Source organism: Sarcophilus harrisii, chromosome X, assembly GCF_902635505.1.
Source record: "Sarcophilus harrisii chromosome X, mSarHar1.11, whole genome shotgun sequence".
Taxonomy (NCBI): domain Eukaryota; kingdom Metazoa; phylum Chordata; class Mammalia; order Dasyuromorphia; family Dasyuridae; genus Sarcophilus; species Sarcophilus harrisii.
The window spans coordinates 10,203,065-10,220,016 of record NC_045432.1 but is presented as its reverse complement, the minus strand read 5'-3'; the positions used below and the strand labels follow the sequence as shown (position 1 = coordinate 10,220,016).

The 16,952-nt window shown below is 32.4% G+C and overlaps 1 protein-coding gene across 1 annotated transcript in view; it reads left to right on the top strand.

Annotated features, from left to right (window-relative positions):
• The window catches only part of LOC116420307, a 95,833-nt gene that overhangs the window by 67,818 nt on the left and 11,063 nt on the right, over nt 1–16,952 (top strand). The window contains exon 3 of the mRNA XM_031944743.1: nt 10,440–10,612. Coding sequence (XP_031800603.1) covers nt 10,440–10,612 — 173 coding nt within the window. The remainder of the gene's footprint in view (nt 1–10,439; nt 10,613–16,952) is intronic.

Genomic DNA, 16,952 nt, shown 5'->3' with positions numbered 1-16,952 from the left:
GGAAATTCAGTAAACATTTATTAAGTACCTGTGGTATGCAAGGTTGAGAGAAACAAGGATAAAAAGTGAAAAGGTCCTTACCTTCAAGGAATTTGCACATAACTCTGTGTGTGAACAAGAGTTATCCACAGATAAATATAATACAAAGTAATTTCTTATGAGAAAAAAAAAAAAGAGAAGGAGCCACAATGCTCTAGAAAATGTGAGGAGAGAGAATATTTGAAGGGGCATTAACCTTCACATATAACATCTGAGCAAAAGCTTGAAGTAAAATAAAGATTCTAAAAGGCAAAGTTGAGAAAGAAATGCATTCCAGTTCTATGAAAATAAGGAAACTCTAGCAGCATAGATTGGCTCTAGAATGCACAAAGGGAAGTCATGTGACTGACCAAAAAGGTAGATTGAAGCTAGATTGTAAACCTTTATATGCCAGGTGCAGGAATCTGTATTTTATTTTAGGGGCAATAAGGATTCACAAAAAAGTTTTTGAGCAAATGATATGTACAATTTAGCCTATGTTTTAGGAAAGATTATTTTAGCAAAATTATGTGAAAAATGGATTGAAGAGAGGAGAAAATAAGACTAAGAGACCAAATTTGAGGGTATTATAAGAGTTTAAATGAAAGGTGGTAAGTGCCTGAACTAAACTGGCTAAATTCATACTAAAGTGTGAATGAAGAGATAGACAAGGATGTGAGAAATGTAAGATCAGCATAACTTGTCAGTGAATTGGATATGAAGTATGAGAGGAAAGGAAAAATCACTAATGATTGAATGTTTAAGCTTGCATAATTAAGAAGATAGTAGTTCCAGATACATAAAAATGCAAAGTTAGTAGGAAAGACAGTAAAAGATGGTTTTAGTTAAGTTTAATTTTGAACATGCTGAGTTTATGGTAGTAACAAAATGTATAGATGATGATACAGAAGAGGAATTCAAGAAATACATTAGATCTGTATATATAGATCAGGGAGTAATATTGAATGATGTTAACCGAATTCATGGAATTCATACAAGAAAAAGAGTAGAGACACCAGAGAAAAGAGCTAAGATTTATAGAGTGGGCAGACAGTGACAAATCAGTGAAAGAGGAACTGTCAGATAAGAGCAGAAACTAGTAGAGTAATAGCAATGAATATAAGAGAGCACAACATATTTAGGGTCAAGTCCTGGAAAAATCAGTCATAAATGGAGGAATAAATCATCTTTAATTGAGATAATAGAGTAACCCTTACTAACCTTAACCCTTACCACCTTGAGGAATGTTTCCACAGTGGACTTATAGTATCAGGTTCTTAAACTTTCAGGAAAAAAGGGAGAAGAGATATAATATGAGGTAGTAAAACCTGACCACGACACCCAGTTACTCTTGGCAATATAAGCAAAGAAAACTACTTCATTCTGCTCTTTTCCCTTCATGTCATGAATTCCATTAGTAAGGAGGCAAGAACATTAGGAACTTAGATCCACCTTAAGCTAGGTTCCTTTACAAAGTGAAATCCTAAGGTATAGAAGAGCAATTGAGAGTAAATAACTTAAGAGTAGGAAGGTAAAGAAATTATTGAAGTTCTGACAGCACTAAGATCATTAAGACATTTTTAATGTTTCATTTGATATTAACAATTTTCTTTCATCATATGAGCAATTTTTCTGTCATGAGAAGCCGATAATCTCATCTATCAAATGCTTCAATAGTTTGCAAGATGATGGGGGCAAGTCAATAGCTCAGGAAATAAAAAGGCCAATGATAACTTTTGTAGAACAGTTTCAGTAGCATGGTAGATCGAGAGACCAGAATATGAGACTGATGAGTAAATTTAATTCAACAAACATATATTGTTCCTACTATATACTAGGTACTATGAACAAAACAAAACATCGCTTGTTTTTAAGGAAGATGTCTAAAAATGGGCAAATACAAAATACATGCAAAGTTATAGAAACTAATTTCTAGAGAAAAGAAGCCTAACAACTTGGAGAATGAGCCTAAAAATTGTACAGGAGGGGCACCTAATCTGTACTTTTAAAAAAATCTAGAAATTCAATGAGGTAGAAGTGAAGAAACATGCATGTAGAAATGGAGAGCTTCTTTGTAGAGCTGGTGTGGGTGTAGGAGCTGGAATGTAAGGTACAACATATAACTATCTGGTTGAGAACTACAATTCAAAAGATAGTTGGGAGCCTGACTGTGGGGTACTTTAGTGTAGGGATTTGTATTTTACCCTGAAAACAAAAGGGAACCATTGACAATTTTTAGTAGGATGATCACATGGTCACATCTGTATTTTAGAAATACAATTTGTAAGCTTTTTGTTGGATGAAATGGAAGAGGGAAACATAGGAGAAGGGAGAACAGTTAAATTAATAAAATAGTACAAGTAAGAGGTAATATGGCCCTGAGCTAGGTTAAGACTGCCTTAGTGGATAGAAGAAATGATATGGAAGCAGAAAAAGTAATTGATTAACTAATAAGATTGAAGGAGAGGAAAGAGTTGAAGGTGTAAACATAGATGGTTAAAGAATGGTGCTTTCATCAACACAGAAGCAAACATCTATTAAGTGCCTAAAATGTGGCAGACATTTTGCACATAGAAGAAATGAGGAGGATTGATTTGAAGGTAAATGTAATGAGTTCCATTTTAGAAATGTATTTTAGTCAATAAGTACTTATTTGGCTGCTAATACATGTCAGGCACTGTGCCAAATGCTGGGAATAAAAAGAAAGGGAGGAAAACATGGTTCCTGCCCTTGAGGAGCTTACATTCTCTTCGGGGATACAAAAAGAAACAACTATGTACATACTAGAAAAATGGAGACAAAATGAGAGGTAATTTTTGTTGGAAGATACTAATAGTTAGTTGGTAGAAAGGTGAGATTTGAGCTGACTCTTGAAGCAAAGCAGGAAAGGTGGAGATGAAGAGACAGAACTTTCCAAAATGGTTGACAGCCATTGAAAAGGCACACAGCAGAAAAGTAAATTATGATACATGAAGGAGAAAGTCTTATGTCTTTGAATCAGAATACTCAGAAGAAAGTACAATGTAAAGAGACTAAGAGACTTAGAAGGTAGGAAGGGGGCAGGTCTTTTAAAAGTCAGAGAATTTCATATTTTATGGTGGAGGTAAAGGGAAAGCATTAGAGTTTAATATATAGGGTAGTGATATTGTTAGACCAGAGATTTAAGAAAGATCGCTTTTATAGCTTAATTTAGGATGAATTAGAGTGAACTAAATTGTAAAGAAGTAGAAGCAGGGAATACACAGTCATGGCATAGCATTTGGCTTATGCTCTGGAAGGGGGATAATACAGGATGCTAACTAGAGGGGGCATGAAAACATCCATAAAAAAGGTTTTGTTTTGGGGTTTTTTTTAAAGATAGGGCAGATTTAAAAACAGATAGGTAGGAATGAGCCATGGGATTAAGGGGCTAATAGAAAATAAAAATAATTTGTATTATAGAGAATTTAAAAGTTTTTACACAGAAATCCAATAAAGCTAAGCTTAAAAGGGACACAGTTAAGTGGGAAATATCTTTAAGTTTTTCTGATAAAGATCTCATTCTCCAGTTAGAGAATGAATTCAAATTTATAAAAAAAGAAATATTCCGAATTGATCAAAGTACATGTGAATAAGCAATCCCCTACATTATTTAAAATATTTTATTTTTTCCAATTCTATTTTATTTTTCCAGATATAAGCAAAGATAGTTTTCAACATTCATCTTTGCAAAACTTTGCATTCCAGATTTTTGTCCTTCCCTCTCCCACCTCCCACCTCCCCAAGACAGCAAACAATCTGATGTAGATATGAAATTCTTCTAAGCATATTTCCATATTTGTCATGTTGTGCAAGAAAAATCAGATCAAAGGGGAAAAATACAAGAAAGAAAAAAGCCAAGCAAATAAACAGCAACAAGTGGTAAAAATACTCTGCTTTGATCAACATACAGTCTCCATGTCTCTCTGGATATAGATGGCACTTTCCATCACAAGTCTAGAGGGATTGCCTTGAATGACCATATTGTTGAAACGAGCCAACTATCACAAATGATCATCACATAATATTGTTAGCTCTGTACAGTATTCTCTTCATTCTGTTTACTTCAGTTCATGTATGTGTTTCCAGACTTTTCTGAAATCAGCTTGTTCCTCATTTCTTATAGAACAATAATAATATTCCATTACATTAATATACCATAGCTTATTCAGCCATTCCCCAACTGATGGGAAATCTGACTCAATTTCCAGTTCCTTGACACTACAAAAAGGGCTGCTACAAATATTTTAGCCCACATGGCTCCTTTTCCCTCTTTGATGATCTCTTTGGGATAGAGATCCGGTACAGACTGCCAAATCTAAGAATATGTACAGTTTGATAGTTTTGGGGGCATAGTTCCAAACTGCTTTCCAGAATGGTTGGGTCATTTCACAACTCCACCAACAATGCATTAGCGTTCCAGTTTTCCCACATCTACTCCAACATTTATTCATTATCTTTTCCTATCCTCTTGGCCAGTCTGAAGGGTATGAAGTAGTACCTCAGAGTTGTGGTAATTTGCATTTCTTTAATCAATAGTGATTCTGAGCATTTTTATATGATTAGAAATGGCTTTAATTTCTTCATCTGAAAATTGTCATGAACAAGCAATTCTCAAGGAAAAAAAAACTAACATTCTCTAGAGGAAAAAATGCTCCAAATAACTACTGAGAGAAATGCTATTCAAAGCAAACTTGAGATTCCATATTACATCTATCACATTGGCAAAGATGACAAAAACGTAAAATGATTTATGTTGGAGAGACCGTGGGATAACAGGCACATTGATACACACTGTTGATAGGCTCAATAAATGCATAGATGCATTCCAAAAAACAATTCGGAATTTTACAAAAAAAGAGTTACTGAGCAGTACCACTGCTATGGCTATATGCAAAGAGGAAAGGTTACTATATGTAAAAAATTATAACTCTTTTTGGCAAAAAAAAAAAAAAATAGTGGCAGTAAAGTTATGACCACCAGTTGAGGAATAGGTACATATAATGGAATACTGTAAGAAATGAAGATATTTTATTTCAAAGAGGCATGGAAAAACATACGAATCCATACTGAATGAAGTAAACAGGACCAAAAGAACAATTTATACTATCATATCAATATTATAAGAATGAACAGTTTTGAAGACTTTTATAAACTGATGCCGAATTAAATAAGCAGAACCAGAACAATTTATACATTAATGTCACAGTAAAGACATATAACTTTGAGAGCTTTTAGAACACTATTCAATAAAGTGATCATCCCTCTTGACAAAGAAATGATAGGTTATTGTGCAAAATAAGAAATATATATACATATGCACGTGTAATTTGTTTAATCACTATTGAGAATCTTGCTTGATTTGTGAGTTTGTTTTCTTTCTTAAAGGAGTGGGAGGGAGAGAAAAAAACACACACGCATGTATATAAATAGTTTACAATTTATAAAGCTTTTTGACTATGAGATTTTTTTCCTTCTTTTTTAAGGACTGGGGAGCAGGAAGTGAAAAAATATATTTTTGCTAATTGAGTAAAACAATTTTTAAAAGAGAGGTTTGGATTTCTGGTTATATGAAAAAAATGCTCTAAATCACTATTGTTCAGAGAAATGCAAATTAAAACAATTCTGAGGTACCACCACACACCTCTCAGCTTGCTTAAGATGATAGGAAAAGATAAGGATAAATGTTGGAATGGGTGTGGGAAAACTGGCACACTAATACATTGTTGGTGGAGTTATAAATTTATCCAATCATTCTGGAGAGCAATATGGAACTATGCGCAAAGGACTATCAAACTGTGCATATTCTTTGATCCAGCAGTGTCTCTACTGGGCCTGTATTCCAAAGAGATCATAAAAAAGGGGAAAAGGGCCCACATGTGCAAAAATGTTTGTAGCAGCCCTTTTTCTAGTGACAAGAAACTGGAAATTGAATGGATCCCTATCACTTGGAGAATGGCTGAATAAGTTAAGGTATATGAATGTTATGGAATATTATTGTTTAATAAGAAATTACCAGCAGGATGATTTCAGAGAGACCTAGAGAGATTTACATGAATTGATGCAAAGTGAAGTGAGTAGAACCAAGAGAATATTATACGCAACAATACCAAGATTTTGCAATGATCAATTCTGATGGAAATGGCTTTTTTTGTGGTGATTTCAGGCCAATTTCAATATAGAGAAAACCATCTGCATCCAGAGAGAGGACTGTGGGGACTGAATGTGGATCACAACATAGTATTTTTACATTTTTTGTTGTTTGCTTGCTTTCTGTTTTCTTTCTCATTTATTTTCTTTTTGATCTGATTTTTCTTGTGCAGAATAATAATTGTGGAATTATGTATAGGAGAATTGTACATGTTTAACATATATTGGATTGCTTGATGACTAAGGGAGGGGGTGGGGAGAAGAGAGGGAGAAAGAATTTAGAACACAAGATTTTGCAAAGGTGAATATTGAAAATTATCTCTGCATATATATTTTTGAAAATAAAAAGCTAAAACCAATAAAGATAAAATTAAAATTAAAAGATTTGGGGGTGTTTATGCTAGAGATGTAAAATATTGCATGCATATGCAAGTGAGGTCACTATATTGTTAATTATGATCAATTTGACTTTTTACAATAGAGCTTTCACAGAAGGTAATTATAAATATTTGTAATGTAAAAAGAAATCATACCAATACAACTTTTAAAAAGAAGATTGAAGGTGATAATGGGAAATGGATGAGAAGAGGAAGAATGGTTTATTAATGAAATGAGCTTAAATAAGATTAGTAACAACACAGAAAGAATTAGATTGGCAAAAAACAAAAACGTCCACTTCATTCTCTAAGTATGAGCAGAGGAGGACGGTATATGGATATATTGAGGGTTTTTGTTGTTCTTTGTTTGTTTTTTGCTGAAGCAATTGGGTTAAGTGACTTGCCCAAGATCATACAGCTAGAAAGAAGACTTGCAAAACAACATCAGTAAATGTCTGACTTCTGGCCCAGTGTTCTATCCATTGCATTCACTGAACCCCCTAACCATTTAATTGCTAATGTTTAGCTCCAGAAACATTCAGCATAGTGAATAGAAGTAAAGGTGTCAGGAGTTGACCTAAAGTTGAGGCTTGGCAGAAATATAGGAAAGAGCCCTTTCATAACATTTCTCATATATGTCCCTTTCTATCATCTAATACAGCCATGACCCTTGATGAAGGCAGACTCTCATCATCTTAAACACCTAAACTGCTGCCTTCTGGTTGCTTTTTCTACCACCAGTACCTCTCTACTTCTTTCCATTTTCCACTCAACTATCACATACGTAGTCCTAAAGCACAAGTCTGGTAAGATCACTTTCTAATCTGTAAAATTCAGTGACTTCCTATATAATATACACAAATATAAAATCTTTCTTTTTTGGCTTTTAAATAAAGCCTTTCATATCCTGGCCTCTTCTTACATTTTCCGATCTTCTTATGCCTTCATCCCACCACTTATTCTGCTATCCAGTGACACTGACCTTGCTGTTCTGAGAACAAAATACACCATCTCCTAAATCTTTGCTTTTTAACTGGCTGTCCCTCAGACTTGGAACATTCTCTTTCCACATCTCTGTCTCTTAGCTTCCTTCAAGTCCCTGCTAAGATCTCATTTTTACCAGAAATCTTTCCTGATTCTTATGCCTTCTCTTTGTTAATTATCTCCAATTAATCCTGAATGTATCTTATGTGTATATAATCATCTGTATGCTAGCTTTCTTATCAAGCTGTGAGTCAGCGCTTAGTACCTGTTACACAAGAGACCATTAATGAATATTTGTTGACTGACTGAATGATATTTTTACAGGAGGGTAAAGAAATCCAGAATAGCAGTAAAGAAATAGGAAAATTAATAGAAGTGATTGAGCAATGTAAGATCACCATGTAGAAGAATAGCAAGAATAGAGCATGAGCCAGTTTTGCACTAATTACATTGGGTTGTTACTGATTATAGCTAGTTCTTTTTTTAGTTCAAAAAGCTTTGATTTCCACATGCTTCGTTGAAGATGAAGATCAAATAATTGGGCAAATCTATTGTTCATAATGTCATTTTAGCATTATAGAAGTAAGAGTAAGAAGCTACTTATAATACTCCAATATTAATTTGCTTATAACTATGAAGAAAATGTTTCCTTAAAAATGTATTTCCAAGACATACAAAGGAATTCAATGGCAAAATATAATTCAATATTTATGCTTGCTTTAAACACAGATTTAGGAACATGCTTATTCCATAGTTATTCCATAAAATACTGTATAGTATTTTATAGTTTGTATTTAATTAGATAATAAAAATTAATATCAGTATATCAATTTAACAATTTCAGAAAATAAAGTTTAAGATATTGTCTATGACTAGGTCTATTTTTATAGGTTGCATTGAATTCAACTGTGTCTTAAATATTATCTTGAATATATAAAATAATATCTTTCCAATTGTCTTTTTTAAAATTTCTTTTTGTGTACTCTACAAGCCAGTTATATTAGTTTACGCACAGTTGCTCTCCATCTCCATTGCCTTTGCTCTAGTTGTGCACCATGCTTATAATGCTCCTTCTCCTTCCTAACCTGTTCTTCTTAAATTCCCTGGCTCCCTTTAAGGCTCAGTTCCAACACCATCTTTTTTCAGAAAGCTTTTTCTGATCCTCCTCACTCCTTCTACTCTTTGTCTTTAAGATTTCTTTCCAACTCCTCTACATATAATTCACATGTATCTATTTATTTAAACAGATCTATTTATTGAGACATTGTCTTCCTCATTCTGATATAAGATCCTTGTGGACAAAAATTGTTTTTGGCCTTTATATCTCTAGTGCCTATCATGATATCTGGCATATAGCAAAGGCTTAATAAATGTCTGGGGGAAAAATCAGAACTAATTTAATTAACACTCATTAGAGCCACTTTCCAGAAACACTAGTATATTGAATGTTAAACACTGTAAGCATTTGATGCATCTTTTATTTGGCACTGTGTCTGGCTAACTGAGAAAATGACCCAATATGTATTCTGAAATTAGTTCTGTTGTTTCCTAGAAGAATAATATTACATATTTATAATATTAAAGCAACCACAAACTGAGACCTTATCCTTTTCTCTGACCACATTTTGCTCTGCTCCATTTATATAATTATTTTTCCATTTATGTCTCAGTCAATTAACTTTTTAAAAAATAATTTATTGTATGGATACTATAAATAATCTATTATATTTGATATTTTCTGTTTACACCCTTTGCTTCAGTTGGTCCTCTCAACAGATAGCTTCAAACTTCATTTGACTTATTTCATATTGCATGCAAAATATAATCTAAATTACATTTAAATTCAGAAGTTTTACTAAGTGTTTCCTTATAATTTTCCTTAAACACAGATCTTACCATATGGGTCCCCTATTCAATAAATTCTAGTTTGTCTCGGTTGTCTCCACAATTAAATACAAACTCTTCAGTTTGACTCCTGGGCAAGTCATTTAACCTCTGTTTGCTTCAATTTCCTCATCTGTAAAATGAGTATAATAACCTCTCAAAGGGTTGTTGTAAAGATTAAATGAGATAATATTTGTAAAGTGATTAACAGAGTGTGCTGTTTAGTAGCTGATATATATATATATATATATATATATATATATATATATATATATATGTAAGCTTATTTCCCCATCTATTCACTAGAATATTAAATTAATCAAAAAACTATTTTCTGACTACTTTAGAAAACAGCAGCTTTACTACTGTAAACAAATATCAATTTGATCATTGCAATTTCATTATAAATTATATTGAGCTCTTCTAGTAAGCTTAAAATTATCTGAAATTCTTTGATATGGTTTAGAGATGTCTCGAGAGTTTTAAGATGGTGATGTGATAATTTGGCTTCTAGGCATCATACTGTTTTCACAGAAACATGATAGTGGAAAGCAAATTGTCAAAGAAATCAATAGTACTTTAGCTTTTGTAAATACAATTAGACATTTTATAATGATTAGTTTTCATTTGAAAATCAAAATCCCTAACCCTAACCCTAAACAAAATCTTTATATTTCTTTCACTGTTTTCCTCTCTCCACTCACATTTTTCCTTCTGTTTTCTCCTCCCCTCCCCCAATACAACTCATCTAATATAAAAGCCTTAATGACTAACATTAAAATATTCTAAAAATGTTTTAATGTCATCTGTATAAACAAATAATTTTGTATAAATTGAACTGTTGTTTTGGGGTAATTGTTTTTCACTTTTGTGTTAGAAACAGTACCGTGAGTTTTTTCTAAACAGTGTGTTCCTGTGAAAAATTTGAATCCTGAAAGAAAAAAAAGAAGAGATTGCTTTGTGTTTGTGCTCATAACTTCTTGTGTGTTTGATGATCTGTGTTAACAGTATCGCTCGGGGAGAGATCATCATCGAGGAGCGGACAACATTTCCACTAAATCTTCAGACAGTGATGTAAGTGATGCATCAGTTGTATCAAGAACTAGCAGTGCATCTCGTTTCAGCAGCACAAGTCACATGTCTGTCCAATCAGAACGACCAAGAGGACATAAGAAAATCAGGTGAGTGAATGGAACTTAAGTGGTCAACCTCTTGATGTATTATAAGTGACTTTGATTTTTCCTTTGAAGAAAGTCAAAGTGTATTTTCCTAAAAGATATATATACACACATACACATCAAGCAGTAAGGTAAAAGAACATTGGAGGCATGGTTAGCATTATTATTAGGGTATTATTTCAAATTTCCTGGACAGGAAAAATTTTCTTGAAGCCAGTAAGAATTTCCTCTACTATACAATATGCAATTGTAGAAATGTCCTTACTTCTTGTTCATGTAAAACCATTTTAATTAAATAATTGTATTTGTATATATGTCAATACTTTGCATTAACATGTATCTGCTAAATGGAGATTTCAATTATTGAACATAGAAAACTATTTTCTAGAAAGCTTGCTGAACATGGAAAAAGTTAGAATACTTTGTAGCACTTTTATTAATAGAATTTCTATTATACTACCTCTTAAATTTTCAAACATGCATGAAACAAATCTTTTATAAGGAAATTTAAAATGCACTTCATAAATTCCTTTAAAATAGAAAGATATATTTTACATCTAATCCATAAAGATTTCAGGTACATCAAATGAAAAAAATTTTAATGTAGTTTTCCTTGTGGATAAAAAAAAGTATCTGTAACACAGATTTCATATGCTTTTACCTTGTTTGCTTACAGCCTCATGTGAGGGGAAAATGTGATTTACAAACTATTCTGAGTAAGTTGGCCACTTAGTGCCTTTTTTTTTTTTGGTAACTACAAAATACATATAAATACATATTCATTGACTATTTTATTCTATTATTATTCTTAGACTTTTACTATTCTTACCCTTTTTAGATTCTTTTCTAGATTCTCAATCCAGACAGCACTTTTTTCTAAATTCTTTTTTGTTGTTGTTGTTGTTGTTGTTGTTGTTCCTCCTTCTTTTCTAGATTCCTTGCAGGATCCTCAATTATTTTTGCTAGATTCTTTTCTGATATTTTTTATGCACACTCTTTCTAGAAAAACTCTTGTCTATATTATTTTCTTGGCTTCAATCTTTTCTAGATTCTTTCCTGGATTCTATTCTTGAGTTTAATCAGGGTGATCTATCTAAAACATAAAAATATTTTTTCTGGGGTGATTTAGAACAAAGGTGTTCAAAGACTAAAAGAAATATTATTGAAACAGGCCATGGAAAGCAACAGTTAGAAAGGCATTGAATCCTTTCTAAATCTACTCTGCTTGTTGATTTTTGTTCCAAGTTGAAAGTGTTATGATATTCACTGAATATCTTATTCTATTATTATTCTTACCCTTTTCTAGATTCTTTTCTGGATACTTCCTCCTGGATCCTCCCCCCTTTTTAGATTCTTTTCTGGATCCTCAATCCAGAGAACACTTTTTAAAAAATTCTTTTTTAACTCTCATTCTTTTCTAGCTTCCTTGCTGGATCCTCAATTATTTTGCTAGATTCTTTGCTGGTATTCTTTTATTGATACTCTCTCTAGAAAAACTTTTTTCTAGATTCTTTTCTAGGGACTCAATTTTTACTAGATCCTTTCCTGGATTCTATTCTAGAGACTAATCTGGGTGATCTATCTAGAACACGAAGATATGTGTTCCGGGGTGATGTAGAATTAAGGTGTTCAAAGACTAAAAAAAAGATTATTGAAACTGGTTATGGAATGCAACAGTTAGGAAGGCATTGAATCCTTTCTAAATCTTTTCTGCTCCTTGATTTTTATTCCAGTTAGAAAGTGTTATGATAGTCATTAAATATTTTATTCTATTATTATTTTTACCCTTTTTTTATTCTTACCCCCTTCTAGATTCTTTTCTAGATCCTTCCTGCTGGATCCTCCCTTCTTTTTTAGATACTTTTCTGGATCCACACAGATAACACATTTTCTAGATTATTTTTGATCCTCATTATTTTCTACATTCTTTTCTGGATCCACAATTATTTTTCTAGATTCTTTTCTGGTAGATTTTATGTACTCGCACTCTAGAAAAACACTATTCTATATTCTCTTCTAAAGCCTCAATCTTTTCTAGATCCTTGCCTGGATTCTATCCTAGAGCCTAATCTGGGTAATATAGCTATACCACAAGACATGTTTTCTCATTTGATCTAGAACCAAGACGTTTGAAGACTAAAAAAAGATTATTGAAATGGCCATGGAAAGCAACAGCTGGAAAGGCATTGAATAGTTTCTAAATCTACTCTGCCTGTTGATTTTTTTACAGGTTAAAAACGTTATGATATGTATTTAATATCCTATTTTAATATTATTCTTACCCTTTTCTAGATTATTTTCTGGACCCTCAAGCCAGATAACACTTTTTCTAGATTCTTTTTTATCTTCATTCTTTTCTAGATTCCTTGTTGGATCCTCAATAGTTTTTCTAGATTCTTTTCTGGTATTCTTTTATAGGTCCTCTCTCTAGAAAAACTTTTTCTAGATTTTTTTCTGGAGCCTCAATCTTTTCTAGATTTTTTTCTTGGGTACTATTTTAAAGCCTAATCTGGATGATCTAGAGCACAAAGATATGATTTTTGGAGTGATCTAAAACTCAGGTTTTTAAAGAGTAAAAAAAAAAACATTATTGAAACAGGCCATGGAAAGCAACAGTTGGAAAGGCATTGAGTCCATTCTAAATCTACTCTGCTTGTTGATTTTTGTTCCAGGATTAAAGTGTTATAATATTCATAGAATATCTTATTTTATTGTAATTGGTACCCTTTTTCTATTCTTATACTTTTCCAGATTCTTTTCTGGATCCTTCCTCATGGATCCTCACTTCCTTTTTAGATTCTTTTCTGCATCCTCAATCCAGATAAAACTTTTTCTGGTTTTTTTTATCCTCATTCTTTTCTAGATTCCTTTCTGGATGCTCAATTATTTTTCTAGATTCTTTCTGGTAGATTTTATGTATCGACTCTCTAGAAAAACACTTTTCTAGATTCTCTTCTAAAGCCTCAATCTTTTCTAGAGCTTTTATTGGATTCTATTCTAGAGCCTAATCTGGGTGATCTATCTATAACACAAGACATGTTTTCTCATTTGATCTAGAACAAAGATATTTGAAGACTAAAAAAAGATTATTGAAACATGCCATGGAAAGCAACAGTTGGAAAGGCATCGAATAGTTTCTAAATCTACTCTGCCTGTTGATTTTTTCCAGGTTAAAAACATTAGGATATGCATTTAATATCATATTGTAATATTATTCTTACCCTTTTCTAGATTATTTTCTGGACCCTCAATCCAGATAACACTTTTTCTAGATTTTTTTTAATCTTCATTCTTTTCTAGATTCCTTGCTGGATCCTCAATAATTTTTCTAGATTCTTTTCAGGTATTCTTTCATGGGTCCTCTCTCTAGAAAAAAATTTTCTAGATTTTTTTCTGGAGCCACAATCTTTTCTAGAGTACTTTTTAAAAGCCTAATCTGGATGATCTATCTAGAACACAAAGATATGTTTTCTAAAGGGATTCTAGAACTAAGGTGTTTAAAGAGTAAAAAAAAAAATTATTGAAGCAGGCTATGGAAAGCAACAACTGTTGTATGGAAAAGCATTGAGTCCTTCCTAAATCTACTCTGCTTGTTGATTTTTGTTCCAGGATTAAAGTGTTATAATATTCGTTGAATATCTTATTTTATTGTTATTCGTACCATTTTTCTATTCTTACCCTTTTTCCTTCCTCCTGGATCTTCCCTTGATTTTTAGATTCTTTTCTGGATCCTCAATCTAGATAACACTTTTTCAAGATTTTTTTTAATCCTCATTCTTTTCTAGATTCCTTCCTGGATCCTCAATAATTTTTCTAGATTCTTTTCTGATATTCTTTTATGGGTCCTCTCTCTACAAAGACTTTTTCTAGATTTTTTTCTGGAGCCACAATCTTTTCTAGATTTTTTCTTGGGTAGTATTTTAAAGCCTAATCTGGACGAGCTATCTAGGACACAAAGATATGTTTTCTGGAAAGATCAAGAAGGAGTAAAAGAAAAAAAAAAACATTATTGAAACAGGCCATTGAAAGCAACAGTTAGAAAGGCATTGAGTCCCTTCTAAACATACTCTGCGTGTTGATTTATGTTCCAGGTTTAAAGTGTTATAATATTCATCAAATATCTTATTTTATTGTTATTTGTACCCTTTTTCTATTCTTACCCTTTTCTAAATTCTTTTCTGGATCCTTCTTCCTGGATCCTCCCTTGCTTTTTAGATTTTTTTCTGGATCCTCAATCCAGATAACACTTCTTCTAAATTTTTTTTTAATCCTCATTCTTTTCTAGATTCCTTTCTGGATCCTCAATTTTTTTCTAGATTCCTTTCTGGTAGATTTTTATGTACCCACTCTCTAGAAAACACTTTTCTAGATTCTCGTATAAAGCCTCAATCTTTTCTAGATCCTTGTCTAGATTCTATTCTAGAGCCTAATCTGGGTGATCTGTCTACAACACAAGACATGTTTTCTCATTTGATCTAGAACCAAGATGTTTGAAGACTAAAAAAAGATTATTGAAACAGACCATGGAAAGCAACAGTTGGAAAGGCATTGAATAGTTTCTAAATCTACTCTGCCTGTTGATTTTTTCCAGGTTAAAAACTTATGAAGTGATTTTAATATCCTATTCTAGTAGTATTCTTACCCTTTTCTAGATTATTTTCTGGACCCTCAATCCAGATAACACTTTTCCTAGATTCTTTTTTATCTTCATTCTTTTCTAGATTCCATGCTGGATCCTCAACAATTTTTCTAGATTCTTTTCTGGTATTCTTTTATGGTCCTCTCTCTAGAAAAAATATTTCTAGACTTTTTGCTGGCGCCACAATCTTTTCTAGATTTTTTCTTGAGTACTTTTTTAAAAGCCTAATCTAGATGATCTATCTAGAACACAAAGATATGTTTTCTGGAGGGCTCTAGAACTAAGGGGTTAAATGAGTAAAAAATAAAAAACCATTATTGAAACAGGCCATGGAAAGCAACTGTTAGAAAGGCATAGAGTCCTTCCTAACTCTACTCTCCTTGTTGATTTTTGTTGCAGGATTAAAGTGTTATAATATTTATGGGATATCATAATTTATTGTTATTTGTACTCTTTCTCTATTCTTACCCTTTTCTAGATTCTTTACTGGATCCTTCCTCCTGGATCCTCCCTTCCTTTTTAGATTCTTTTCTGGATCCTCAATACAGATAAGACTTTTTCTAGATTTTTTTATCCTCATTCTTTTCTAGATTACTTTCTGGATCCTCAATTATTTTAGTAGATTCTTTTCTGGTAAATTTTACGTACCCGCTCTCTAGAAAAACACTTTTCTAGATTCTCTTCTAAAGCCTCAATCTTTTCTAGATCCTTGCCTGGATTCTATTCTAGAGCCTACTCTGGTTGATCTATGTATAACACAAGACATGTTTTCTTTTTTGATCTAGAACAAAGACCGTTTGAAGACTAAAAAAAGATTATTGAAACAGGCCATGGACAGCAACAGTTGGAAAGGCATTGAATACTTTCTAAATCTACGCTGCCTGTTGATTTTTTCCAGGTTAAAACTTTATGATATGCATTTAATGTCCTATTCTAGTATTATTCTTAACCTTTTCTAGATTCTTTTCTGGATCCTCAATCCAGATAACACTTTTTCTAGATTCTTTTGTAAACATTCTTTTCTAGATTCCTTGCTGGATCCTCAATAATTTTTCTAGATTCTTTTCTGGTATTCTTTCATGGGTCCTCTCTCTAGAAAAAAATTTTTGAGGTTTTTTTCTGGAGCCACAATCTTTTCTAGATATTTTCTTGAGTACTATTTTAAAGTCTAATCTGGATGATCTATCTAGAACACAAAGATATGTTTTCTTGGAGGGCTCTAGAACTAAGGGGTTTAATGAGTTTAAAAAAAAACATTATTGAAACAGGCAATGGAAAGCAACAGTTAGAAAGGGATAGAGTCCTTCCTAAATCTACTCTGCTTGTTGATTTTTGTTCCAGGATTAAAGTGTTATAATATTCATGGAATATCATAATTTATTGTTATTCACACTCTTTTTCTATTCTTATCCTTTTCTAGATTCTTTTCTGGATCCTTCCTCCTGGATCCTCCCTTCCTTTTAAAATTCTTTTCTGGATCCTCAATGCAGATAACACTTTTTCTAGTTTTTTTTATCCTCATTCTTTTCTAGATTCCTTTCTGGATCCTCAATTACTATTCTAGATTCTTTTCTAGTAAATTTTATGTACCTGCTCTCTAGAAAAACACTTTTCTAGATTCTCTTGTAAAACCTCAATCCTTTCTAGATCCTTGCCTGTATATCCTTGCAGTATATCATACTAAACATACATCCCAAAGAGATC